This window comes from Eubalaena glacialis, chromosome 11, assembly GCF_028564815.1.
Source record: "Eubalaena glacialis isolate mEubGla1 chromosome 11, mEubGla1.1.hap2.+ XY, whole genome shotgun sequence".
Classification (NCBI taxonomy): Eukaryota; Metazoa; Chordata; class Mammalia; order Artiodactyla; family Balaenidae; genus Eubalaena; species Eubalaena glacialis.
The window spans coordinates 60,802,746-60,828,705 of NC_083726.1; the positions used below are offsets into that span (position 1 = coordinate 60,802,746).

Sequence of the window (25,960 nt, forward strand, 5' to 3'; positions counted from 1 at the left end):
TCCTCTCCCACACCACTGTTCTAAACCCTATAATTATCCTGCCTGGATTGCCTGGCAGGCCTGTTAACCTCTTTAACCCCGGGGCCCTCTAGGAGAAGTTGGAGGTTGGGAAGAGGGAGCCAAAGACTTAGTGTTTTGGAGGGAGGGGGTGGAGATGGGTGGGATACAAGTGGGGAACCCTGAGAATCACTAGGACTCACATCTTCCTCCAGCGCCCCTGCCCCCATCCGCTCCCCCTACTTTCTCAGGGCAGGCCCAGCCCTCTCAGTTCTCGGTGTGCCCTCTCTCTACCTTCACTCTTGGTCTCCCCAGGCCTGCCCACCTCTTCCTGTCTTTCTTTCCTATTGCTCCTTCTCCAGGCCCGTGGTGGGGTCCTGCTGGGGGCGGTGGCCAAGGCTGGCCCCATGGCCCAACTATGCTGGCAGGAGGCACCACTATTCCAGCTGTTGGTCAAAGAAAAGGAGGGGTCTGAGCACAAAGTCTGCTTCTCCAGGGACTTCAAAACCCTGGTAGATGTGCTGATCCAGCCCCAAGGAACAGAAACCTGGGCTAACCACCCCGCCCCGCATTGCCTCTTTCTCCTTTCTCGCAGATTCATTTCTTTTTTATTAAGATTTTTTTTTTTTTTTGATGTGGACCATTTTTTCAAAGTCTTCATTGAATTTGTTACAATATTGCTTCTGTTCCATGTTTTGGTTTTTGGCCGCGAGGCATGTGGGATCCCAGCTCCCCGACCAGGGATGGAGCCCGCACCCCCTGCACTGGAAGGCAAAGTCTGCACTGCCAGGGAAGTCCCTCTCCCAGATTCTTGTCTGCTCCCTCTCAGGAGAAAGCTTAGTCATGCTGACTCTCAGGTGGAGACCACTGCACTCCCGAGCAGGTCCTGGTCCAGAACCACACAGCAGCCGAGCTCCTGGCCCAGGTGGTTCATGGAAGACCAGGGGCTTCAGCTGCCTGTCCTGCCCAGTCACCAGCTGGGCATCTGGATTGACCCTGTTGTAACAGTGACACAGGCTGGGGGGAGGCTGGGACAGGAGTCAGGCAAGGGTAGGGAGGAGGAGGGGCCAGAGGTCAGGGGCTGGGGGCCGCAGGAGCAGTGAAAGGAATGGGTAAGAATGGGGTCGAGAGCTGAGGATCCAGCCTGGCAGCGGGGTGGGGGTGGGGTGGGGGTGGGAGGGGCTGGAGCTGGAACTCTGGGCCAAGGCCAAGTTGAGTAGGAGGAGCTAAAGGAGGCTGGGTTGTCCCTCCCAACCCTTTCCTTGGCCATCTCAAGTGGGGTGGCGTCCAGATATTTCTCAAAGCGAAATCATCTTAATTCCCATGAGTCTAAAAACAGGGTATGATCAAGACTTTATCATTCTTAAGGTAACAAAATTGATCCCCTTCATTCTCTTCTGACCCTCACAACTGCCCTGTGAGGTGAGGAAGGGAGTAGTCTCCCTCCTGCCTAAGTGGGAGAAAGCTGAGGCTCAGGGAGGGCGAGAGTTTAGTCCAAGTCACCCACTCACGTGGGGCAGAACGTGTCTCTCACCAAGGCTTCTGACCTCAGGGCGCTGCTTGCTGACAGTGAACATGGTGCACCCAGCACCGGAGCTGGTGTGTCAAGACCCTGTTTCTCATCTGCAGGTGGTGCCTGAGTCAGTGGCTTCATCTCTCTGAGCCTTACTTTCCTCACAGTGAGGAGGTAAGCTGACTTTGGCAATGATGATGTTCTCCTGGGTACCACGGCGCGTTGACCTAGTCTTGCCCAGAGTCGGAGTTGGCCGCACAGTGACTGGAGGCCCCTCTCTATGCCCACAGACTCCAACAATCAGAACATCTCCAACCTTGCCCTTGTTTTGATCTAACCCTGCCATCTGGGAGCTGCCATCAAGCACCCATGCCTCCCTCCTATCCAAAGCTGGGGCCTCTGGATTGAAATCTCAGGCCCCCAATTCAGACCCAACCTCTTGACCTTAAGTCCCAGCATCACCCTTCCTACCTTCCCCAGTGAAGAGATGCACCCTTTTCCTTTCTCTCTCCCATCCCTGTCTCCTCCCCTTCTTTCTCTCCACCCCCTCCTTCATGTCTGTTTCCCCTCTCCTATCCCCCAACCTCTCCCTTGTCTTCCACCCTCCTCTATTTGCTCCTGTATCTCTGTGCCCCTCTCCAACCCTCCTCAGCTCTTCCCTCTCTTTCCTCCTCTCCTTCCCCATGCCTCCTGGCTCCTCTACCATGCTCCCTTGCCCCCAAGGGCTTCTGCAGGTAGAAGTTCCCAGTTCACTGGGGCCTCTACTACCAGGGCGCCTGCGTCTTATCTCTGAGCCGGCCCCTCCCCGTGGGGCTCAGGCAGGGGTCCTGCTGAGTGGAGGGGAGAAGGTGTCTGCAGCAGGCGCTGGACTCTGTACGGATCTGAGCTTTGGGAGGCCTTGGGCGCTGGCTACAAGCTACTGTGTGTTGCACTGGGTCTGGCCGATGCCTACATGCTCTCAGATGGCACCACCCTTGCTTGGGACACCTGAGGCCCCCATGCCCTGCTGCTGGCCCTGGTTGGAGAGCTAGAGGGCAGCCTGGCTCTGCTGTGTGGGCAGGGGACAAGCCCACTCCAGCTCACCCACCACCAGCCAGTGCCAGGCGCTGAAGGTACAGAAGCTTGAGCTAATCAGGTGGCTTGGTGGCATTTCTGGACACTAGCACTTGGAGTTGGTGCTGAAAGCTCTGAAGGATGTGATGTGAAGGCCAAGTCTGAGGTCAGCCTCCTCCCCACTCAGAGGTACACAGGGTTCTATGCCTACTTCCCAGGCTAGCGGGGTAGGCCATTCTTTTTAAAAAAATTGTGTTAGGGACATAGAGAACAGACTGGTGGTTGCCAAGGGGGAGGGGGTCGGGGGAGGAATGGAGTGCGAGGTTGGGGTTAGCAGATGTAAGCTTTTTTTTTCCACTTTTTTTCTTTTGGCCTCATCGAGGCATGTGGGATCTTACTTCCCCGACCAGGGATCAAACCCGTGCCCCCTGCAGTGGAAGCACAGAGTCCTAACCACTGGACCGCCAGGGACTTCCCCAAGCTTTTATATGTAGAATGGATAAACAACAAAGTCCTACTGTATAGCACAGGGAACTACATTCAATATCTTATGATAAACCATAATGGAAAAGAATATAAAAAAAGAATGTATATATATGTATAACTGAATCACTTTGCTGTACAGCAGTAATTAACACAACTTTGTAAGTCAACTATACTTCAATAAAAAATTGTGTTAAATAAAATTAAAAAAAATAAATAATTATGTATACATAACACAAAATTTACCCTTTTAACCATTTTTCAAGTGTTCAGCGGCTCTAAGTATATTCACGTGTTGTGCTACTGTCACTACCATCCATCTCCAGAACTTTTCCATCTTTCTGAACAGAAACTGCATACCCAGTGGAACAATAACTCCCTATTCCTCCCAGCCCCCGGCAGCCACCACACTACTCTCTGTCTCTATGAAGGTGACCAGGCATGGACTTTTCTTGCCCTCTCCCTTCCAGCTCCACACAGGTCTGTTCTCCGGGGTTTCCCTGGCCCCATCCTTTCCTATCTTCCTTGGCCCCATTCTTTCTCTCCCATTGCGTGACCAAGCTGCTGCAGTACTCTGCACTGGCCACAGTTTGCTCCCTGCCCTCCCCCTGGCGTTCCTCTAGGAGGGTCCCATTCTCCTGACCTTCACCTCAGCTCCACACCTGCCTACCTGGATGCCTCCACTCCCCGCTCAGCAGGTGCTTGGGATCCTGCCCTGACATTGCTCTGGAAAAGGCCGCCCCATCCAGTGGCCTTCTCTGGCATCTCACCTTTCTTTACTATTTGGCGCTTCTGGCCACTGTCCCCTCCTCCTGTCATGGAGTTCTCTTTTCTCTTGGCCTCTGAGAGAGAGAGGAAAAAGCACGGGCTTTAGAACCCCCAGAGATATGGGTTCAAATCCTAACACTGCCCTTTACCTGCTTGGACTCTGGGCACATCACTCCCTGTCTCTGAGCCTCAGTTTCCTTATCTCTAAAACAGGACAAATCATACGGACCTCACCGGGTTGTCAGGAGGATTAAATGAACTCATGGCTCTAAGTGCCCAGCACAGTGCCTGGCAGAGTGCAGGGGTCCAGCTCTGCAACTTCCTTTCCCTTTCAGCTCCTTTACTCCCCCATGTTCCTTAAACATAAGGGTTTCCCAAAACTCTCTGTTTTCTTCTCTTGCTCTGGCCTTCACCCATCTATGGATTTAGATATTACTTTATATATATATATATATTTTTTAAATTTTATTTATTTTTGGCTGCGCTGGGTCTTTGTTGCTGCGTGTGGGCTTTCTCTAGTTGCGGCGAGCGGGGTCTACTCTTCGTTGTGGTGCGCAGGCTTCTCATTGCGGTGGCTTCTCTTGTTGCAGAGCACGGGCTCTAGGCGCATGGGCTTCAGTAGTTGTGGCTCGCGGGCTCTAGAGTGCAGGCTCAGTAGTTGTGGCGCACGGGCTTAGCTGCTCCGCGGCATGTGGGATCTTCCCGGGCCAGGGATCGAACCCGTGTCCCCTGCACTGGCAGGCGGATTCTTAACCACTGCGCCACCAGGGAAGTCCTAGATATCACTTTTTATCTCCAGTCTCTACTCCTCCCTCCCGAGTTTCACATCCCCAATTCCAGGTGGGACATCTCCACGCAGCTGCCTCTCGTATGCCTCCTGCCTTGGGTGACAACCACCTCTCCCCTGGGCATCCAGGTTTGGAAACTCTGAGTCATCTCAGACTCTTCCCACTTCCTCTCCTGCTCCCACAGGTAAGCAGTCACCCCATTCTTTGATCTTCCCTCTGAAGGGCCTTTCCAAGGATTTTCCCCTCCTTTCCCTGGTTCTGGCCTTCATCAGCTCTCCCTTGGACCATGATGTGCCAGCTACCCTCCAGGCACTCATCCCTCCTTTCACGGTAGGGCCAATCCCAAGAGAGTTCACCCTCTCCCCTCTGCCTCTAGAACACACCCCACACAGCCACTAGGTTCTCAACAGTCCTGTCACCCAGACTGTCTTCTTCTTTTGCTTCATCTATTGTTTTATGAAGTATTCCAAAATAAATTACAGACAGGACATCTCACCCTTAAATATTTTAGTATGCATCTTTAAAAAATAATTTTCCTAATCATACTATCATCACAGCTAACAAAATTATTTTCTCATGTCTAATCCTCAGTTTATATTCAGATTTGCCTAGCTGTTCCCAAAATGTCTTTCACAGTCAGTTTGTTCAGGCAAAGATTCAGTCAAAGACCAAGCATTATACTTGGTGGTTAGGTAGCTAAAGTTTCTCCATCTTGACTTCAGACCACCTTCCCCCACTTCCATCTGTCACCACATCCTTCCTCAGCCCTGTGAGCTGGCCAACCCCAACGTGTCATGGACTTTTTTTTTTTTTTTAATATTTATTTATTTATTTGTCTGCGCCGGGTCTTAGTTGCTGCATGCATGTGGGATCTAGTTCCCTGATCAGGGATCGAACCCGGGTCCCCTGCATTGGGAGCTTGGAGTCTTAACCACTGGACCACCGAAGTCCCCATGGACTTTGAAAACTACTCCTTTTTTACACTTGGCCCTTTCCTTGTCCCTGGAACGGAGCGACTACCCTCTTATTGTCTAAGGTCACCTGGGAGCGCACCACCCACCTCTGTGAAATCCGTTCTTTTTCTTTCTTCTCTGGGGCAGAGGCACCACCTGTCCCTCCCTCTGAGCTCATCCAGCTGCCACCAGGGGTTTCTGCCTCTGTTCACAGTGTGGGCTCGGTTCTGCCTGCTGGCAGAGGACAGGGCCACCAATTGCCTCACCTCGCTGGCCCTGCGCCCGGCACGTGCCTGGCAGAAACAGATGAATACTCCTTTCTTCAGCATCTTTGCTCCTCCTCCACAGCCTGCCTGCCGTGATAACTGGGAAGCAAAGTCCAGAAGGGGCTTGGTGTGTCTTGCTGGAAGATTGTGATCCTGGAAACTGGTTCTCAGCCCAGCCCAGATCTCCTTCCTTCTGCTCTTACAGTTTCCTTCCTTGTGTACACATACCGAAGGCTCAGGAAACGGTTCTTCAGGCAGGACCAGAAGAACGTAAGGGGTGGGGTCCAGGCCAGGGGGGCAGGGGTGTGGTGGTTGGTTCTGTTCTTTGCTTGTTCACACAGCTCCTTCTGGGGACCACCATGGCCCACAGGGAGGGAGGCAGCTTGAGACCACCCCCTCACCTTCCAGTCCTCTCCTGGCCTTGCCCTCTGGGCTGTCCGCTAGGATGGGATGGGGAAATCCGGGGGATATATGCCATGCCCGCCTTAGTGTCCTCCCCACGCCTCCACCGTTAACAGGCTGATCCAGGAGGGGTGGGAGCTGACCTCAGCAATCCTCTCCCAGAGGGAGGGACCTGACTCTGACGTGCCATGATTGGGTGGAATGGTGCTGGGAAGGGCTTCCTCCACTTCTCGGCTCACTACTCAGGAGCCCTAGAAAATGGAGAAGGGACTAAGAGAGAGGGACAGGAACACCCACTCTAGGACGCTGGGGGACTCCCAGGGTGTGAGGCTGGGGACTTTCTGAAAGTTTATTCTGCCCCCACCCGATTCCAGAGAGCCAGCAGCGCCCTCTGCTGACTCGGGGAAGGGGTGGAACGGAGTTGGAGCGAGAGGAAGGGAGTGGGCTCTGGGTGGAGGATGCAGGCCTCTTGAAGACCATCTTGTCACCTCGACTCAGCTCTGCCGCCCGGCCGGGCGCTCAGAGAGTAACTTCGGGCCGCTCATCCCTCCTTTGGCTCTCACACGTCTCCTCCGCTTCCCTGAGCCAGAGAGAACCTGGCGGCGCCGGGTCCCGCTCTCCTACCCCGAGGTGGCCCCCTTCTGGCGGCGCCAGAAGGGCGCCAGGCACCCCGAGGTCCTGCCCTGGGCGTCCTCTCTTTGCGGGGGTGGGCGCTGTCTTACGGGTAGGGGCCACGTGGCCTCGACCGGGCTGGGGGCTCCGCCTTCCCCACGCGGGCTGAGTGACTCAGGCCGCAGCTGTTCCCGCGTCACATGAGGGAGGCTGGGGCCACTCGGCGGGGGAGGGGGCTGTGGCTGGAGCCGGGGCGGGGCCGTGCGCCGGGCGGGGCCAGAGCCGGGGGGCGCAGCTAGAGAGCCCCTGAACCGCGGCGGAAGAGCAACGCACAGCCTCGGGGAACCCAGGTGAGGCCGCGGGGCTCGCGCCGGTTTCCGCGTGGGGTGGGGAGGGGCTCGCCCCGGGCCTCCGAAGAGCCGCCGCGCTCCCCGCCGCTCCCGAGGCCCTTGCAACTTTGCAAAGTTCCGGAGGCCCGGGCCGGGTGGGGCGGGGGGGTGCCGGCCGCACTTCTGTTTGGCGGTGGTTAGAGCCCAGGGAAAGAGCCTGGGGGTCGCGCTGGGGCTGAGGACTGTTTTTCGTGACTAGTTGGGTGGGGAGGGGTTGTTTAACGCCTGGGGGCTGGAGGGCCGAGGGTGGGCGTCCGGCCCCGGCCCCTGCCGGCGCCCTGGGTTGGGTCCCAGGCCTCGGAGGCGGCGGGGCGGGGTCCGGGCTGGGCGGCGGGCGCCCCCACCCCTCTCCTGCGGGGAGAAGAGGGGGCTGGGAGACGTGGATCTGACCGCGGGTTTCCGGGTGGGAGGGGCCGGGAATGGGGGCCCCGCAGGGAAGGTCTCGAGGGCCGGCAGGGAGCTCGGAAGCCGAGATCCCCCCTCGACCGGTTCTGATCCCCCTGCCGTCCCCTCTGCCCCAGGCCAGGCAGCCATGGCGGTGGAAGGAGGAATGAAATGTGTCAAGTTCTTGCTCTACGTTCTTCTGTTGGCCTTTTGCGTGAGTGGGGAGCGGGGACGGTGAGGGCGCGCTGGCAGGGTGCGGGGAGACCTGCCTCCGGAGTGGTGAGGGCTGAGGGGCCAGGAATGAAGGCAGCTGGGCACCAGATGTGGAAGGAAAGCCCGGGGAACGACCGAGGCCAGCGCGGCCGTCCTCTCCTCCTCCAGCTTTCAGGAACCTCTGAGGCTGGTTTGGACCGACAATGGCCGGCCACCCTCCCCGTAACCCCTCCGGGCCCTTCCTGTCTGGTGACCCAATCTCTTGTGATATGGGGCAGTGGGGCAACCAGCCAACCGCCTGATGCTATCGCCACCCTCCTCTCACCCCCTCCACTCCCTCATTCCTCGCCATTCCCTCATCACCCCTCCCCGCTGCTTGGGGTGGGTAAGGGCTCTGCCCACCTCAATTGCTCCCGTCCTGGGCTCCTGGCTGGAGAGGCTACTGTTTGTCCAGGAGGGGGCAGGCTACTTTTACCCCCTTTTCCTCCTCCTTTCTCCTCCCTGGCCTAGTTGGCCTGAGGAACCCTAGTCACAGCTGATGAGGATGTTGTGGGCATTGGAGGATAGTGAGAGGGCAGTTCTGGGAGCCCTAGAGGCCCATAGGAAGAGGCTCAAAGGAAGCACTACTTTTTGTTAGGAATATGTGCCTTGGGGTCAAGGCTTTCTGGGAACTTCTCTTTTTGCTTTTGGTGAGGAGCTGCTTGAAGGAAGGCGTGGTTCCTCCTGACTGCCTTCTCCCAGAGAGCCTTGAACAATTTCCCAGCCCTCACTGTGGGGCAAGGACGCGTCCTCCTTGTCCCCCCGTAGTCAAAAGTTTCCTGGAGCTGTGAGAATCGGTCTCTCTGGCGCGGGGTTCCACCTGTGTCCTGGGTGCACCCGCCACCCTCCACCGTGGAGGGCTGATGGGTTGTGGGTCTTCTGAATCCTGACCTGCCCTCCTCCCAGGCCTTTGCAGTGGGGCTGATCGCCGTGGGCATAGGGGCCCAGCTCGTCCTGAATCAGACCATCACCCCGGGGGCCCCCCCTGGCTCCCTGTTGCCCGTGGTCATCATCGCAGTGGGTGCCTTCCTCTTCCTGGTGGCCTTTGTGGGCTGCTGTGGAGCCTGCAAGGAGAACTACTGTCTTATGATCACGGTGAGTGGGTGCGGGCCAGCCTGGGTGCCTGGGACTGCGAAAGGGCATTTCTCTGGAGGGGGCTTGTCGGGGTGGGTGGGTGAGGGAAACCTTGGTGAATGTTCCCGAGACCGGCAGGCCCCTCTCACCCAGACTCCAAACGTGACTCCCGTCCTTTGCACCTGCAGTTTGCCATCTTCCTGTCCCTTATCATGCTGGTGGAGGTGGCTGCAGCCATTGCTGGCTATGTGTTTAGAGACAAGGTAAGCAGGGAGTAAGGGGAGGGCCTTGCCTCAGAGGTCTGGATACTCTGGGACCCAGGTGCCCTGAATTCTGGCCTCAACAGTGCTCCTCCCTACTCCCAGGTGATATCAGAATTTAATAAGGATTTCCGGCAGCAGATGCAGAATTATCCCAAAAACAACCACACAGCATTGATCCTGGACAGGATGCAGAAAGACGTGAGTGGGGTTGCTGGGAGCAGGGGTAATGGGGGAAGGAGATTCTCATCTCCATGTTGAAGATGGAGGTTCACCTAACAGCCTTTTCCCCCATATCTTTCCGCAGTTTAAGTGCTGCGGGGCGGCTAACTACACAGACTGGGAGAAGATCCTGATCGTGACCAAGCGAGTCCCTGACTCCTGCTGTGTCAATGTCACTCAGGGCTGTGGGATTAATTTCAACGTGAAGGATATCCATACTGAGGTAGGGAGGGGGCTGAGATAGTAGGGGACTTGGGGAAGCTGGGAAATGTTTCAGGAGGAAAGAGGGACCCGGGGTGGAGGTGGAGAGGGTTGGGGCTCTGGGAAGTTGGGCGTCAGGGATGGGGAGGGAATTTGGGAATGCTAGGGGTGGGGTGACAAGTACAGAGGGTGGGGGAGAGACACAGGGTCCAAGGAAGGTGGGTGGGAAGTTTCTGATGGTGTCTTGTGTGCCTGCCACCCTTCAGGGCTGTGTGGAGAGGATCGGGGGCTGGCTGAGGAACAAAATGCTGGTGGTGGCTGCAGTAGCCCTGGGCATTGCCTTTGTGGAGGTGAGAGACGCCCTTGAGCATCTGGGATCTAGGGGCAGTGGGAGGGTGCTGAGCAGGAGGTGCTGGCCTGGGGAGGGGCGCCCTGGTTGTGTTTGGGGTCTCTTGGGTGGGTCCTGGGTACCTTGCCTTCCTGACTCCTCTTCACCCCCATCTCTGTCTTTCTTTCTAGGTCCTGGGTATCATCTTTGCCTGCTGCCTTGTGAAGAGCATCCGAAGTGGCTATGAGGTGATGTAGGGGGTCTAGTCTCTTCAGCCCCCTCATCCAGGGGAGTGGGTAGTATACTCCAGGTTTTTCAATTAAACGGTTTATTTTTTCAGACCGAAAAGAGAGAGAGTCTCAGTTTGTCTTAAAGAGTGATACTTTATCCCTTCCCCCTCCTCATCCATGTTCCTCTCCTCTGGGACCTTGTTCTGTTTGCACCTCTGGAAAGGCAGGCCTATTTTGGGGGGTCTGGGGGAAAGGAGGATTGTGCTGAAGGCGTTCGTTGGGCTGGCAGTGGAAGTGGGGATCCTGAGGAGGCTGAGGCCCACTGCCCTCCCTGTCTCCTAGTCTCGTGCTACCAGGCTCAGTGCTGAAGGGTTTGTGAAGCCATTTCCCACGTCAAAGGGATTCTCTACAAAGGTGCTACTTGGGAGAGACCAGCCCACGTCCACTGTCGACATCTTCTTTCTGGCCTTCTGCCCACCTCTGAGGGCCCAGCAACTCCTTGCCACACTGACCCTCAAGGGAGCCTGGCTCCTTTCAGGATGGTGACAAGTTGCTTTTATACCTGTGTGGCCAGTGTCTCTCCTTCTTGACTTACGTTAGATAACAGAAGAATTTAAGAGGGTATTGGCTTTTTTCCCATGAAAACCACCCAGCTTGGCCTTGACCCCTCTTCATCACCTCCCCATGCCCCCATTCCCACTCCAAACACTGAATTTCAACCTTACTCCAGGTAGAAAGGAAACATCCAACAGTGCCCTCTAGTGGCCACCCCTCCAGGTGCAGCTTCAAAGATGCCTTACAGATGCAAGACAATCCCCTTGCGCCCCCCAGTGGGTGCTGGTTGTTTTGCAGGTACTAAATGGGCCAGAGACCCTGGAGGATGTCAGCCTAGGTTAGTTAGGAGTTACATGGGGTCTTCCACTGGGCACCTTCATTTTTGCCCACCTACAGTGTGTTTTGTTTTGTTTTGTTTTGAACAATACACATTTTAATTAATTAATTTTTTATTTTTGGCTGTGTTGGGTCTTCGTTGCTGTGTGCGGGCTTTCTCTAGTTGCGGCGAGCGGGGGCTATTCTTCATTGCGGTGTGCGGGCTTCTCATTGTCATGGCTTCTAGTGTTGCAGAGCACGGGCTCTAGGTGCCTGGGCTTCAGTAGTTGTGGCACGTGGGCTCAGTAGTTGTGGCTCGCGGGCTCTAGAGCGCAGGCTCAGTAGTTGTGGTGCATGGGCTTAGTTGCTCCGTGGCATGTGGGATCTTCCCGGACCAGGGCTCTAACCCGTGTCCCCTGCATTGGCAGACGGATTCTTTACCACTGTGCCACCAGGGAAGCCCCAGTACACATTTATTGAGTGCCTGTTTTGTACCAGGCAGTGCAGGGTGGGGGACAGAAATAAATCAAAGTCCTTGCCTTGAACAACAACCTCTTGCTGGAGAGCTGGGTTCAGTAGACTGCCTGAGCAGGCTTGGGAAGGACCCAGGTGAGCACAGCATCCACCAGGCTGGCTGGCAGGTAGGAGGCTGGCAGCCAGAGCAGCTTGGCGTCCCAGCCTGGGCTGTAGCGGGTTCTGGGGTGACGGGCAGTCAGGGCATGCTCCAGGCACCTGCTCACCTTGGTCAGGTCCGGGTCACAGATCAGGTTCATGATGCGCTGCTGCACTCTCAGATCTGCAGCCCAGCGGACGGTTGTAATCAGTGTCCCTGTCCCGTTCCAGCCTACCTCAGGCCCTATCTCCTGGGTCCTGGGGCTTCCTGCCCAGTAGAGGTGAGAGGGGTCCTCAGTCCCCTCCCCAGTTTGGGGAGTGGGCAGGTTGCACATGGCCTGGGTGTTCTCCTATGGCATCCCATTCACCCTCACCCCTTCCCTGACTGCCCTACCCACCTCCTCCCAGCAGGATGGTGCAGGCCTGGCCTTTGTGGCACTCTCATTTCCCTTCATATGCCCCTGCGTGGGCCCATCATCACTCACACTTGGTGAGGAAGGTCTCCCCATAGAGGGCCTGTGTGGCAGGAGGCAGCCGTGCCCAGCAGGCCTGCAGGTTGTCCTCCAGACTTTCCAGGTTTGTCACAGGGGTTCTGAAGAAGCCAGGCTCCACGATAGAGACTCGTACCCCGAAAGGAGCCACGTCCCGCCTGGAGTGGGGGCAGAGGGAGGTTTCTGGGTTGTCTTTATAGGGAGAGGACTTCAGGGACATGGGTAGGGAGGCTAAGATGGGAAAGCATCACAGGGTCAGTGGTCATGACAGGAAGGGATATCCCTGCTGCCCTGGGATGAGGGGCAAGTGGGGCAGAGGGAAGGAGGTATTTTTGAGGTTTGTTTTCCTTTGTATTCTAGCATCTAGAGCAGGGACCTGCAAACTTCTTAAAGGGCCAGACAGTAAATATTTTCCGCATTGCAGATCTAAAATTAATGATATTATGTAGCTACTTATATAACCATTTACAGTGTCACCATTTAAAAATGTAAAAGCCATCATTAGCTTGTAGGCAGCTGGCGAGATCTGGCCTGAGAACCACAATCTGCCAACTCCTGAACTGGAAGAACAACATTCCCTAGATCCCAAAACACAGGGTTGAGCCCCAAGTGCTGGATATGGAGGGTGTTGACTGGTATTTGCTGGGGGAAGGCGGGAGTACTCGGCACAGATTGCAGAAGTCCAAGTATAGAGTATGTGTTCCGTGATGCTGATTGGAAAATTAAAAGACTGAGGCATAGGGACAAAAGTAGATATTGATGTTATCTGCTGAGTGATGGTGACAGGAAGACTTCCTTCAGGAGGTGGGCCCAGCTTGGGGGAATCGAACTCTGTTCCTGTGTCATCCTTAAGTCTCCCTTGTGCTCTCGTGGGACTTTGAACATTATTGTCTAAAGATGAGGGGCAGGAGAATGTGATGACCAGGGTCTGTAGGCAAGCAGACCCGGGCATACGTGCCAGTGCTCCCACTAACTATCATGTGGTCTTGGGTAACTTATGTTACCTAAGGGTGTTAACACCTACCCTTACAGGATTTTTGGGAGAATTGAATGAGAAAGTGTTCAGTAGAGGTACTAGCTCGTGGTAAGTGATAGTTGTTATTAGTAATAATAACATTAATAAGAATGAGAGCGGGCTTTTGGGGGCATTTTCTACGTGCCAGGCTCTGTTGGGGCCTCACATGTACCTCATTTTACTCACCCATGAGGCAGGCCTTCTCATCCTGATTTAACAGAGGAGGAACAAACTGGGGAAAAGAGAAGTAACTGACTAAGGTCACCAAGCTCACATGAGAGAAAGCTGGGATTTGAACCCACAAACGCGAGCCCTAAACTGTCTCTAAGTTTCCACCACGCGCTGTTTTCATCAGCTCTGCAGGGCAGATGCTAATTTGCTTGTTGAGTGGGCTCCCGCTGGACTGGGACCAGGGCCCTGCACCCCTCACCTCAGGCTGTCAGAGAACGCCTCCAGGCCAAACTTGGAGACACAGTAGCCCCCTCCACTGGCTGCCAGGCGGCCCAGGACACTGGTGATGTTGATCACCCGGCCCTGGGCCTGCCGCAGCAGGGGCAGCAGGGCGAGGGTGACCCCGATGGGACCCAGTGTGTTCACATTCAGCACCCGCTGGAAATCCTCCTGTGTCTGCCAAGGTGTGGGCCCGATGATGCCAGCCATGCCAGCATTATTCACCAGACCAAAAAGCCCTGTGGGGGGGTGAGACAGGCACGGGGTAGGTGAGGCATTCCAATGGCCCCTCTCCTTTCCGGGAGGATCTGAGCCCTGCTCCTCTCCCGCAGCCCCTCTAGCTTCCCACAGCCCCTGCCAGTGCACACCTTACAACCCGTTCCCGGTGGCCCCCTGCCATACTCACCTGCTTCCCCGACGTGTGTTTCCACCCACTTGGCTGCCTGCCGGACGCTCTGGGGATCTGTGACATCCAGCAGGGTGGTGTGGAGTCGGGAGGAGGCCACCCGCTCGAGGTCCTCTGCCCCTGAGGGGGTCAGGCAGCTGGCCAGGACTCGGAAGCCTCTCTGGTCCAGCCTCAGTGCCAGAAGCCGCCCAAAGCCCGAGTCACAGCCGGTGACAAAGACGAAAGCATCGCTGGCGGGCAGGCTCTGCCGGTCCCTGAGCAACCACAGTGCTGCCCAGAGCGAGACTCCCAGAAGCAGAGGCAGCCACATGGCCAGACCCCAAGTGACCTGCGGGTGGCAGCCGAGGCTGGGCAGGGAGACTTGTCTAGCTTACTCTGGCCCACCAGCCCTCACCCCTCATACCTTCCCCCTAGCTGGAAGTCTCTGGTTTGAGCAGACTGAGAAATTATCTGCTTGGCAGATAACTGGCAAACTACAGTTCATCTAAGTAAAGCGAAGATCTGGGCAGACCCTGTGTCTGTGGGTAACTTAACTAAAACCAGATGAGCTGGGTCCTGTGTGCAGACCCGCCACACAGGAGCAGAGGGGTCTTGTTTGTTATCACCTCTTACCTCCTGCTAAACCAGCTGGGCCTTGTTTTTGGAGACACATACGGAGCCCCTGCATTTTAGTCCTGCTGGCTCCAAGCTTACTGTGTGAGGCCAAGCACCTCACTGTGTCTCTGAACCTGTTTTCTCATCTACCAAGTGGGGCTAACACCCAGCATGCCCACCTGGGAGCTGCGGGGGATCAAAGAGGATAAAGTGCGAGGCGGCACATGAAAAGCTTTAGGCTTTGAGTTATCAATACATGAATATCTTGCCAGTCTTCTCATAGCCCCCGAGCTCCCAGTACCCTGCTTACCTTCTCAGGGGAAAGCTAGCAGGCACTACACCACCTGAAGTTTCTTCTTTTGCTTTGCTTGAGAAACTTTGCTCCAGGGCTTCCCAGGCTCCCACGCTAGCTACCACTGAGGCCAAAGTCCGAGGCAGGTGGACTGGGTGCCAGACCTATTAAGTGCATGTGGGGCGGGGTGGGGGAGGAGGAGGAGGAGCCAGGGAAGCTGAGGCCTGTGGGTTGAAGCCAGGGCTTGGTACAGGCCAGAAGCGCCCAGTGCCCTGCTTGGCTCTCTTTTCCAGTGGGGCTTCCTGACCACCTCTGTCACAGATTCTTTTTTTTTTTTTCCTAAATTTTTGAATTCCACAAGGCTTAGTTTTTTTTTTTTTTTTAATTTATTTTTTGGCTGCGTCGGGTCTTCGTTGCTGCGCGCGGGCTTTCTCTAGTTGCAGCGAGTGGGGGCTACTCTTCGTTGTGGTGCGCGGGCTTCTCATTGTGGTGGCTTCTCTTGTTGTGGAGCACGGGCTCTAGGTGCCCGGGCTTCAGTAGTTGCAGCTCGCGGGCTCTAGAGCGCAGGCTCAGTAGTTGTGGCACACAGGCTTAGTTGCTCCGCAGCATGTGGGATCTTCCCGGACCAGGGCTCGAACCCGTGTCCCCTGCATTGGCAGGCGGATTCTTAACCACTGCGCCACAAGGGAAGTCCTGTCACAGATTCTTAAGAGGAGGGATCTGTCAAGGATGGCAGCTGCCCCTCTCTGTTGGTGACCTTGGACCTGTCATTCCTCCCCCTTCCCTGCCCTGAAGTGCTCCCATGCCCAAGAATTAATCTCCCAACTGGTCCAGACTCATGACACTGCTTAGCACCAGGCTGGGAGAGGCCGTGAGCACGTGGAGAGGCAGAGAGCCAGAGCTGGACCAGGCCTGCTCCCTGTCTTGTTTCTCCTCTGCGGGAAATGGAAGTCCTGGGTTAGGAAGCTTGGGACAGGGCCCCCTGCTCTTCTCTGGGGAGGGGTGGGAAACTCCCACCCTCTGCTTACCCAACAGTACCTGCGTCAGGTACCAGGCCCAAGGAGGAGAAGAGAGTTGAGCTTGTAAGAGGAAGCTAGTTCCAGCCTCTACCCAAAAGGTACCATCGCTCAGGGGAAGAGTCTTCGAACCTTCCATTCCTACCCCCCACACTGAGCTAGTAGCTCCTTGAGACAAACACAGAGACATGGAGGCTTGTGTTTTATTCATGGCCTGTCCCCCTCCTTCCTGCCCGCCTGGGGGGAGGTAGGAGGAGTGGGGGAGGGGAGGGCAGTGGGGCTAGGAGGGGGCCGACTGCAGCTGCCCTTTGTAGACGTACTCCAGCGCGGTGGCAATGGTGCGCATGTCCAGCTCGATGCTCCGAGCCCAGTTCTCCACATCCCCGATCTCCTGCAAGGTGGTGGTGGGGTGCGGGAGCCCGGGAGTCAGGGTGGGCGGGGTGTGGCTCTAGGGGATGGATGGGGGCACTTTCATTCCATCCCCTAGAAAGGGCTTTGCGTGGACCCACCAGCTGCTTTTACTTCTCTAGCTTCTGTGACACTGGGGCCATAGATTTCTGGGGTTTCTGGGATGATCCCCACTTCCTCCTCAACCCCAGGCCTGAGGTGACCCCACTGGAGGCAGCCGATGGGGGCGCAGGATGTGGCTGGAGACATAGGGAGCGTGGCCTACCTTGAGCGCCTGGTTGAAGTTCTCCACCATCCCAATCCACTGGCCTGTCTGCTTGGCAAACTGGGCAGCCTGGACCTGTAGGGTCTTCACCTCGTGGTCCAGCTTTCTCTGGTTCATGTAGGCCTGGGCCACGCTAGAGGTTGGAGGAGGAAGGAGGTCAACTCGCCCAGCAGGTGGGGAGTGGTCTCCAGAACTGACACCCCACTGCCAGAGTGGGAGGCCAGTCAGGAGTCAGGCTGGAGAAAACCGTGTGATTTTGGCCATTCCTGGTTGTGAGGCAAATGACTACAAAGTACATGCAAAGGAGCCCGGTCCCTTCCTTCCACTCCCAGGATTCCCAGGAGAGCCTAGCCAGGAGCTGACCAGAAACATACCATTTCCTACCTCCAGAGGAGTTCTTGAAGCTGGGTGAGAAAAGGGAGGGTTAACCTGGTGGGGCTGGGGGGTATCACTGAGGAAGAAGCTGGGAGGGAAAAGGGGGCGTGGGGAAGCTTGGGAAATCCAGCGGCAGGGACACATCTGGCAATGGTTGGAAGGCCAGGGATCTGTGCGAGAAGTTGGGAAGGGAAATTGGGCTCCTCCCTGAATCTGGGGTGGGATGGGAGAGCAACCCCCTCCCCAGGAACTCAGGGTCAAGGGAAGATATCCCAAGGGCTGCTTCTTGGCTCTGTCTCTCTCCCGGTCCTTCTCCTCTCGCCCACACAGATGAACGAACACACACACACACACACACTCTCTCTCTTCCTTCTGCTCTAGGCAACAGGTTTTCTTTTCTCCTCGATCACGGTTGCCTGCAGTTACATTACTGCCCCAAGGCTGGTATCCCCACCCCCCCGCACCCCCCGCTCACCCCCCTGCCCCCGCAATAACTGTGCAATAACTGTTCCCCCTTGTTGGCTGATGAATCTTTCATTCCCCACCCCAAAGCTCTGGGTCAGCTGAGAGACTCCACATCCGCTGCCCCCACCCACTGGAATCTGTGGGGACTGGAGGGGACAAGGGGACGGGGCGGGGGGTGTCCAGAGAGTGGGAAGGACACCTGACAGGGGCTGAGATAGACTGAGCCTTTGTTTTCCTTTCTGGGGAATGAGAGGAGCCGTGGGCAGCAACACAAAACCCTTTCTAATCTGGCTTTGGCTTAGCTGCCCTCTAAGCTGAAAGTGGGGTGGCCCCTAGCAAAGGAAGAGAAGCAGGAGAAGCCTGGGCCAACCACAGAGCAGAGCCCAGGAGGCGCCAATGTGGGAGGGAGGGAAGGCACAGACCCTGTCCCTTCTCTCTGGGAGACAGCTGGGTCACGGTACGGGGTGTGGTAGGAGCTGAAACAGTCATAGCAGGGTGCTCCCAATGCTTCAAGATTCCCCTGGGAGTTCCTGAAATCCTCATTTTCCCTGTTGACCTCTTGCTTTCTCTCATTCACAATGCGTGGAGGGAGAGGCCTGGAGGGAAGGGAGATCAGAGGCCCCAACCACGGCCTTCTCTCCCCCTAATCTTCCCGAGATGAGCAATGAAGGTGACAGTTCCTGCCTGGCTCACTTGGGTGACTCAGTCTCTGAATTCACAAGCAAGCTATTCGACTTGCCCTGGGGTGGAAGGCATCATACTGCCTCCTTTCTCCCAACAGATGGCCTGGCTATCAGATCATCATCTCTCCACTTTTCTGGGTCACTCAGGGTCAAGAGACAATGTTCTTTGCTCCTTCCCAAGTCTCCGGTCATTACTGGCATCCTCACTTAGGACCAAAGCAAGGGGTGGTCTCTGGAGACCCAGAAGGAAGGGAAGTGACAGCCTGGCTCTAAGGTGGCTCCTGGCATAGGTTCTGCCCTCACCCTCACCAGTTGTGCCATCTCTTTCCTGCCAGCTGCTCTCCAGGTCTGCCAGAGGGTGGGAGGTGGAGAAGGAGGGGCTGGGAAGCTGTGGTGAAGGACGGTGCTCTCCCTCCCGCTGGAAGTGACAGCTGGACTTGGACGGGTGAAGAGAGGTGGCCAGATGGCATCAAGTTGTGAGCACCAGGGAAGTTATTGTTGGGAAGGGGAAATCTGGCTGCTTTTCCAACCACCGCAGCTGTTCCTCCCTGCCCTTGTTAGGGGTCAGAGCTGGCTCAAGCCTCTCTCCATAAAAGTTAAGCTGGGTGGGGGGAGGATAGGGGAATGAGCGGGACATCTCATTCCCTCAAGAGCAGTCTGAGGGCTAGACCTTGCCAGTGCCTAAACTTGGGGGGGGCGGGGTTGGTGTTGATGGGAAGAGGTTCATACCCCACATTGAGGTGATCCACCAAAGCTTCTGTCAGGCAGGTCGCTGCAGTGATAGCCTCTCGCCTCCTCTTCTCTGGGTGGAGGGGGAAAAGGGATTAGACTGGAGACTTGGTTTTTTGAGGGGTGGTGCTTAAGGTTCCCTCACCCATTCATTACTATTCTGCTAGTTGTGGGAACATTTCAACTAATCTCAGAGTGCCAGAGCTGAAAGGACCTTGCAAAACATAAAGCAAGCCCTTTCATTTTAGCGGTGAGGAAACTGGTACCCTGAGAAGGGAAGCGATTCGCCCAGGGACGCTAACGAGTCTGTGGCAGCGCCCAGGACTCCAGACTCTCAGGCACGCTTTTCCCAATGTCTTGGCCTTAGGATTGGTAACTCCGGGATTCCCAGCCCGGATTCAGAAAACAAGGGCCCCACCCCCATTTCGGTGGTTTCAGGCTTCCAAGAATCCCAGCTCTGCCGGGTCCCCAACACCCTCTTCCTTTCAGGGGCGTTCCTTCCCACTTCCAGGATGAGCGGCTCCCTGGACCAATCGGCACAGCGTTCCGTGACAGAGGGCGGGGCTAGGATGCCGCTGAGACTTAGCGTGGGGGGCGTTGCCGTGGGGGACGGGAGCGCTGCTAGAGACCAGGGCCCGTTGGCAAGAGAACGGAACTCCCCAAAAAGCTCCTCTAATTCCCTCCCACATGCCCGTGCCCACTGGCCTGCGCCCTTCCTTGGATTTGGGCCGTTACTCAAGGTCCAGGCTCCGGGCTGAGGCTAGGCCGCGGCGGGAGGGAAAACGGCGGACTAGATGTTTGGCTCACCCTGCAGCTCCTTGCGTTCATTCTGCTTGGCCTGGTGTTCTTTCAGCAGGCGGGACAGCATGGTCGCGGCGGGCTGGGGGCAGGGCGCGCCCGGCCCCCTCCAGCTCCCGGAACTGGAACGAGCTGCTCGGCTCCCGCGGGGCCCGGGGGTCACGTGGCTGCAGTGTCACGTGAGGCCCGGAACCGCCCTCCTTTTGAGACTTGGTGGTGGTAGGTAGTGAGGATCTTGGCTGGGAAGGGAGGGGATAGTAGGGCCAGGTGAGCTCTTGTGTTTATTGGGAGCTCACTTTTGGTGAGTGTGGGAAGAAGTTTTCTTTCGTACCCACATTGCAGAACCATTTTTTAATCTCCTCTGGATCTCAGGCTCCCAGGAGGGTGGTTGTTGCCAGGCTGTCCATCACGGTTCGGTTGTTGCGGGAGCAGAGGCTCCCAGGACTCATTGAAATTCTTTTCCTTCCCTGGCCGTTCCCTGCTGGCAGCTCTGGTCGGTTTTCAGTTGATCCTCAGCTCCTCCCTCTAGGGGGGGAATGATTTCCTCTCCCAGCTCTCTCTCTTCTCACCACCCCGCCAAAGTCCCTCAGCTCTGGGTGATCATTGTCGAGAAGAAACATTTTAGGCCCTTCCAGCGGCCTCCTAGGGAGCTTTGCTAATTTGGCTGGCTATGTGTGGTGAATGTGCAATTCCATCTCTGTCCTTTTGTGGTTAGGGAATGCAAACCCATTTATTTCAGTCTTACCAGCAGAATAAGCTGCTGCCAGAGTAAAAGGTAAATTATATAACACCTCTCTGAACTAAAGAGAAATGCTTCTGGGATTAACCCCAACAAGAAAAAATTATAAACGTCAGCAACATATTCTTGCTATTACAACATTCTCTCTTGGTGCACTGTGCACTGACGTGCCGGGTGACTTGGGCAAGTTGCTTATCCACTCTGGGTGTTGGTTTTCTCCTTAGTAAAATTAGAAGATCGGATTAAATCAGTGGTTCTCAGCCCTGGCTAAACATTAGAATCATCTGGGGAAGTTTTAAAAAATATGCCTTGGTCGGAGACCAATTAACTAGATCTCTGAGGGTGGAGGCCTGGTATAATTATTTTTTAAAAAGTTGTTCAGGTGATTCTTTTTTTTTTTTAAATTAATTAATTAATTAATTTTTTTGGCTGTGTTGGGTCTTCGTTGCTACTCGCGGGCTTTCTCTAGTTGCTGTGAGCGGGGGCTACTCTTCGTTCCGGTGTGCAGGCTTCTCATTGTGTTGGCTTCTCTTGTTGCGGAGCACAGGCTCTAGGCGCGCGGGCTTCAGTAGTTGTGGCATGTGGGCTTCAGTAGTTGTGGCTCGCGGGCTCTAGAGCACAGGCTCAGTAGTTGTGGCGCACGGGCCTAGTTGCTCCGTGGCATGTGGGATCTTCCTGGACCAGGGCTCGAACCCGTGTCCCCTGCATTGGCAGGCTTCTTAACCACTGCTCCACCAGGGAAGTCCCGCTGATTTAGAATAGAACATTCTTGAATTTTCTGAGTGAGAGTTGAAAATTACTGATTAGTTCATTCAACTCTTTGCAGAGTAGCATCTTAAATCCCGGGAGGTGTACAAGTGTCAAAGGATTAGTGAGTGAAATGGTTAAATGGCAGCATAAAGCAGAACATTAAGTGCCAAAATAAAAACTCTGAATAAAAAGTGTTGGATACTGTGTTTATGTGTTTTTGCTTATATGTGTACTTCTTTAACAACATCTCCTGAGTGCTTACCATGTGTGAATCACTTTACGTGTATTATTTCATTTAATTCCTAGAACAATCATGTGAAGTATAATAACTGTCATCCCCAGTTTGCAGAGGAAGAATCTGCGGTACAGAGCAGTGCAGTGATAGAGCTCATAAGTGGTCTAGCTAGGATACAGATCTGGGCTATCTGATGCCAGAGCTTGAGTGTAACCACTGTACTATACTGTAGAAACCGTGGGAGAGAACCCAGGAGGGGGAGGCCCAGAAGCACTTTTGGGGACGGCTCCATGTCTCTTGTCATTATACCTCTCTATGCTTGTGGGGCATCAGTTGGAGGGAATCCTGGTAGTGGGGGGAGTGTTTGGGAAGAGGCTCCGCTCCAGAGAGGAGCTGATCAATAGAAGCGGGGAGAGTGAGAGCATTGTAGGGCAGCCTGGCCCAGTCCTCCCCCACTCTGGCTTTCGCTTCCAACCGCAGTGAGCAAGCAAAATAGAGGCAGACTGGAAGATGCCTGGTGCCTCACTCGCAAAGCTGGGAGAGAAAGGCAGGGGTTGGCAAGGGTGCCAGAGAATGGTGACAAGCGGATCGTGAAACAGAGGGCAGGGGCTAACGAGGGAGGGTTGGTGTTGGGGGTTTCAGTGGTGAGTCTGTGCTGTTAAGATTAGGATGACTCGCAGAGAGTGCCAGGCTCATCCTGTCTTACCCTTACCCCGTTGGTACAACTGCCTGGCATTTCACAATGGTATAGAGGCTGCCAGGACTCTGCGGACATCAGCCCCGCCCTCCTCTCCCACACACTGGCTGTTCCTTTGCCCTAGACCTGGGCAGAGGACATGGGTGCCTGTATCTGGGGACTCCAGCTGATCTCTCCAGGGTCATCCTCCACCTACTGTTTTTCTGGGCCCTTGTTGCTCACTGTCTAACCTCAGTGTCTACTGTGGTTGAAACTCAGCTCCACCTGCCTTTGGTAGAGGTGGACACTGGCTGCATGAATATCCGGAGAATGACTCTTGAAATTTGAAATCTCTTTCTGCCCGCCTCTGCTTACAATTTCGCACTCAGATTATTTTTCTCTTAGAATGAATGAATGCAACTCCATACTCTTTTTGTCCACTCATTTCCCTGTTCTTTTGAGGTCTCTTTCAGATAGCTTTAATTAGCAAGCTCCAAGCTGACTGGCTGGGCCAAGCCTTAGGGCCGGATGCCGCTGAGTCGTTAGGAGTTGGGTGAGGGCTGAGGGAGGACATGGTGTGAGTGGAGAAGGCTTCTCATACTGGGAAATCTGGCTGGGCTTCAAGAGGGGGCCGTTGGTGGTGTGGCCAAGTTCCAAACGTTGGCCTGAAGCCAGTGCTCAAAGAAAAGGGGCCCTCAAGACAGTCTAAATGGCTCACTGTGGGAAGTGACCTTCCAGTCCTTTTCCCCAAGACGCAAGGGGTTTCCCTGGGATCCTCAAAGACCAGAACGGTCAAGTCATTTCCCCACTGACTGGCCTCAATCATGTTTATATTCTTTCTCTCCCAGCCACTCCCATAGTTCGAACTTTGGTTCCAGCTGGAATTCAGAGGCTAGCAGAAGGATTCCAGTGCTGGAGAGGTGGGTGGGGTGAGAAAGTCCTCATGTATGTTGGGGAGGAAGAGGCTGACCCTGGGACATATGCTCCAAGGCTCTGCTGCCAGATGAGGTACAGGGAGAAGTTAACCCTGCAGTGTGTGTCCTGGAAGTGTCTGCTCCTAAGCTAGAGATGGCAGCTGGGAAATGTGTGATCTGGGGGAGGTGAAAAACAGGGATCCCTGTCAGAGGGGAAGAGGGCTGTTAGAGGGGGGGAGGGGCTGCCAGACAAGGGCCAAAGTCTTTGCTGGGTCTGGAATCCATCAATTTTTAAAAGGTTTTGAAATTATTTTGAAATAGTTGTGGACTCAGAGGAAGCTGCAAAAAAATAGTGCGTGAAATCCTGTGTACCCTTCACCCAGCTTCCCCCAGAGGCGACATCTTATATAACTGTAGCACAATATCAAAACCAGGACGCTGACATAGGTACAATACTGTTAACTAGCCTACAAGCCTTATTCAAGTTTCCCCAGTTTTTTTTTTTTTAACATGCTTTCATTTGTGTGTGTGCATAGTTCTACGTAATCTTATCCCACGGATAGATTCGATAACCACCACCAAAATCAAGATACAGAACTCTTCATCCCCAGGAAGGAACTCCCTATGCTATCCTTTTATATTCACACCTCCACCTCCCCATCCCTGTCCCCCGGCAATCACCAATCTGTTCTTCATCTCCACAGTTTTCTTGTATTAGTGGAGACACATAGTATCAGCATTGGTGTTCTGTTTTTGGTTTTTTTGCCGTGCCACAGGGCTTGTGGGATCTTAGCTTCCCGACCAGGGATCAAACCCAGGCCCACCGCAGTAAAAGCGCGGGGTTCTAACCACTGGACCACCAGGGAATTCCCAGCATTGGTTTTAGTTTAATGAATTCCCGAACTTTGAACTCAAATACAAAAGTTCTCTGGCAAGTTGTTTATTCGACTATTAAGCTTGTTCCATTCTCTGGATTCCTCCGGCTTCTTCATTCCCCCTTAACCTGAAATACTGCTCCCCACTCCAACAATCTGGATTCATTTCTCCTTTAGGGAAAATCTACACATCTACATTTACTAGGCTGGTCTGGGACTCTCTCATGTTCCCCGCCCTCCCTTTCCCGGCTATTTATAGCCAGGCTAATTTTGGGTGGCCTGTCTCTCTCTCTTCTTTCCTGCTCCTTCCTCCTGTGGCGGGTGAGGTGACTTCTCAAATATTTGGGCAGAGGAGGTCAGAAGCAGATTCTTGGCGTCTGATTTCAGCCTCGGATTTAGCAGGAGCCAGTGGAGTAGAGATGGAGGGACGCAAGGATTGCAGGTGCAGAGAGAGAGGCAGCTGGGGCTCTGAAGGCATTTTGACCCCGGTCGGATGTTTGGGCTGAGAGTCAGGAGTCCGGGTTCTATCCTGATTTTACTCCTCTGCATTCTCCTATCAGCTCTTCTCCATTGTCTGGGCTCTGAGATAGAAAAGGAATGGAGAGGGCATATCTGGGGGATAATAAAAGTAGGATCTCGGGGCCAGCCTGCTGAATTACCTGGACAGCACCTGTTTAGAGGTGTACTGATCCCCTGGAGGGGATGGCCACAAGTGTAGTGTTGCAAAAATGGAGGCCCAAACTTTCAAATGTATAGTAACTTACACAGGGCAAGGATTGTCCCACTGGGCAGCAGAGTGAGAGCCTATTTAAAAAAATTTTTTAAAAAAAATTTTAAGTATAATCCTGGAAAAAGAAGTAAGAGAGACAAAGGGAACGTGGGAAGAGGAATTAGGGAGAACACATATTGGAGCTTTGAAGACAGGGAGGGAGAACAGAGAGTCTTAAGGATATGATAGTGTTTGGGGGGCAAAGGAAACATTAGAGACATTGAGAAATAGTCTAGAAAGATTCCAAGTGACAGAGACAAGAAGGGGGATAAAGACAGAGCTGGGGATGAGACAAAACCAGAGGGTGAGAGAGAGAAGGGAGAAAAATGGACAGATGGATATACCCAAGACCAACACCCAGTAAGAAAGAGAACTAGGAATGGGATGTGGCAGCAAGTGAGGTTCCAGTTGTGTCAAATTATTTCCTATCTCTCTTCTTGGCCCCATTTCTGGATTAGAGTTATAAATAGCACAGTTGGAAAATGTCCTCCCCCCCTTTGCCTTTGTCTCAGCCTGGGGGGAAGGGAGAGGCAGAGGGACAAGTCCCTGTGGACATCCCTGGGAAGCCCCACCCCGATCCTGCCTGGGCCAGCGCAGGACCCTGTCCCCTCCAATCCCTTCCCCTTTGGAGGGTAGGAAATGTACGGTTCTGGGAAGGATCTGGAAGCCAGAGACATCTTTCCCATCTCTCTGCCTCTTGGGGCCAATCTCTCACATTTTTGGCCTTCTTTGACCGCCCATGCTTTCCCCCCAGCTTAATTTCCTCTTCCTATATCACCCTCAGTCTTTTCCTTGTTTTCTCCCTTCATTCCATCCTTGTTGATCAAACTCTTAGCCTTCTTTCTCCATCTCTTTTCTCTTTCAGTTTTCTTTCTACCTGCCTCCTTTGTTCCCCTCCCCAGGCCTGCTGAGTTTTTCTCTCTTCTCGCCAGTCTTTTCCTCTGCTTCTCTGAACGCTGACGATGTATGTGTCTCGCAGAGCCGTTGCCACTGCCGGACTCTGAGAGGTGGGGTGGGATGGGTCGGGTGGGAAATGGTTTGATTCAAACAGCAGGAGAGGTGCTCTGTGTGTCCATGGGGAGAAGGTAGCATTAAGGGACCACACCGGACTCATCTGCATCTTTCTCTGTGCATTTCTCTCTTCCCAGACTGTCCTTTAGCCTCATCCACTTCCCATCTCTTACCCGTCCCGCCCTCCGCCGCTCCTCTTTTTCGGCGCCTTTCTATCCGTATTTCTCACTCCCTCCCCATTCCCAGACACCGCCTCCACCGCTCGCGGGGTAGGGCAGGAGTGGGGGGAAAGGGAGAGCGCTGGCGGGGGCGGCGCCCGAGGTGGGGTGGGGCTGGGAGGGTTCCCA

General features: G+C 54.7%; 4 protein-coding genes across 6 annotated transcripts in view; 2 read left to right on the forward strand and 2 right to left on the reverse strand.

Annotated features, from left to right (window-relative positions):
* Positions 1-7,079: 7,079 nt before the first annotated feature.
* On the forward strand, positions 7,080-10,293 carry CD63 (CD63 molecule). Its single transcript, XM_061205529.1, has 8 exons — positions 7,080-7,185; positions 7,746-7,822; positions 8,767-8,955; positions 9,123-9,197; positions 9,300-9,395; positions 9,502-9,639; positions 9,884-9,967; positions 10,137-10,293. Exons 2-8 carry the CDS (start codon positions 7,757-7,759, stop codon positions 10,200-10,202), a joined length of 714 nt encoding a protein of 237 aa, XP_061061512.1. The 5' UTR covers positions 7,080-7,185; positions 7,746-7,756; the 3' UTR covers positions 10,203-10,293.
* An 897-nt stretch (positions 10,294-11,190) lies between these two features.
* On the reverse strand, positions 11,191-15,024 carry RDH5 (retinol dehydrogenase 5). 3 transcript variants are annotated; one of them, XM_061205049.1, is made up of 6 exons: positions 14,924-15,024; positions 14,020-14,347; positions 13,594-13,852; positions 12,143-12,306; positions 11,598-11,841; positions 11,191-11,461 (listed from the first exon to the last, which is right to left on the reverse strand). In XM_061205049.1, exons 2-5 carry the CDS (start codon positions 14,327-14,329, stop codon positions 11,618-11,620), a joined length of 957 nt encoding a protein of 318 aa, XP_061061032.1. In that variant the 5' UTR covers positions 14,330-14,347; positions 14,924-15,024; the 3' UTR covers positions 11,191-11,461; positions 11,598-11,617. The 3 variants fall into 3 exon arrangements, with proteins under 3 accessions (XP_061061032.1, XP_061061029.1, XP_061061031.1); XM_061205046.1 differs by having other exon boundaries at positions 11,585-11,841; XM_061205048.1 differs by having other exon boundaries at positions 11,585-11,841; positions 14,020-14,366.
* Positions 15,025-16,110: 1,086 nt separating this feature from the next.
* BLOC1S1 (biogenesis of lysosomal organelles complex 1 subunit 1) lies at positions 16,111-19,811 on the reverse strand. Its single transcript, XM_061206197.1, has 4 exons — positions 19,654-19,811; positions 18,847-18,919; positions 16,595-16,727; positions 16,111-16,312 (listed from the first exon to the last, which is right to left on the reverse strand). Exons 1-4 carry the CDS (start codon positions 19,712-19,714, stop codon positions 16,202-16,204), a joined length of 378 nt encoding a protein of 125 aa, XP_061062180.1. The 5' UTR covers positions 19,715-19,811; the 3' UTR covers positions 16,111-16,201.
* Positions 16,925-25,960, forward strand: part of ITGA7 (integrin subunit alpha 7) — a 28,291-nt gene continuing 19,255 nt past the window's right edge. The window contains exon 1 of the mRNA XM_061206187.1: positions 16,925-17,002. The gene's annotated coding sequence lies outside the window, so the exon portion shown is untranslated. The remainder of the gene's footprint in view (positions 17,003-25,960) is intronic.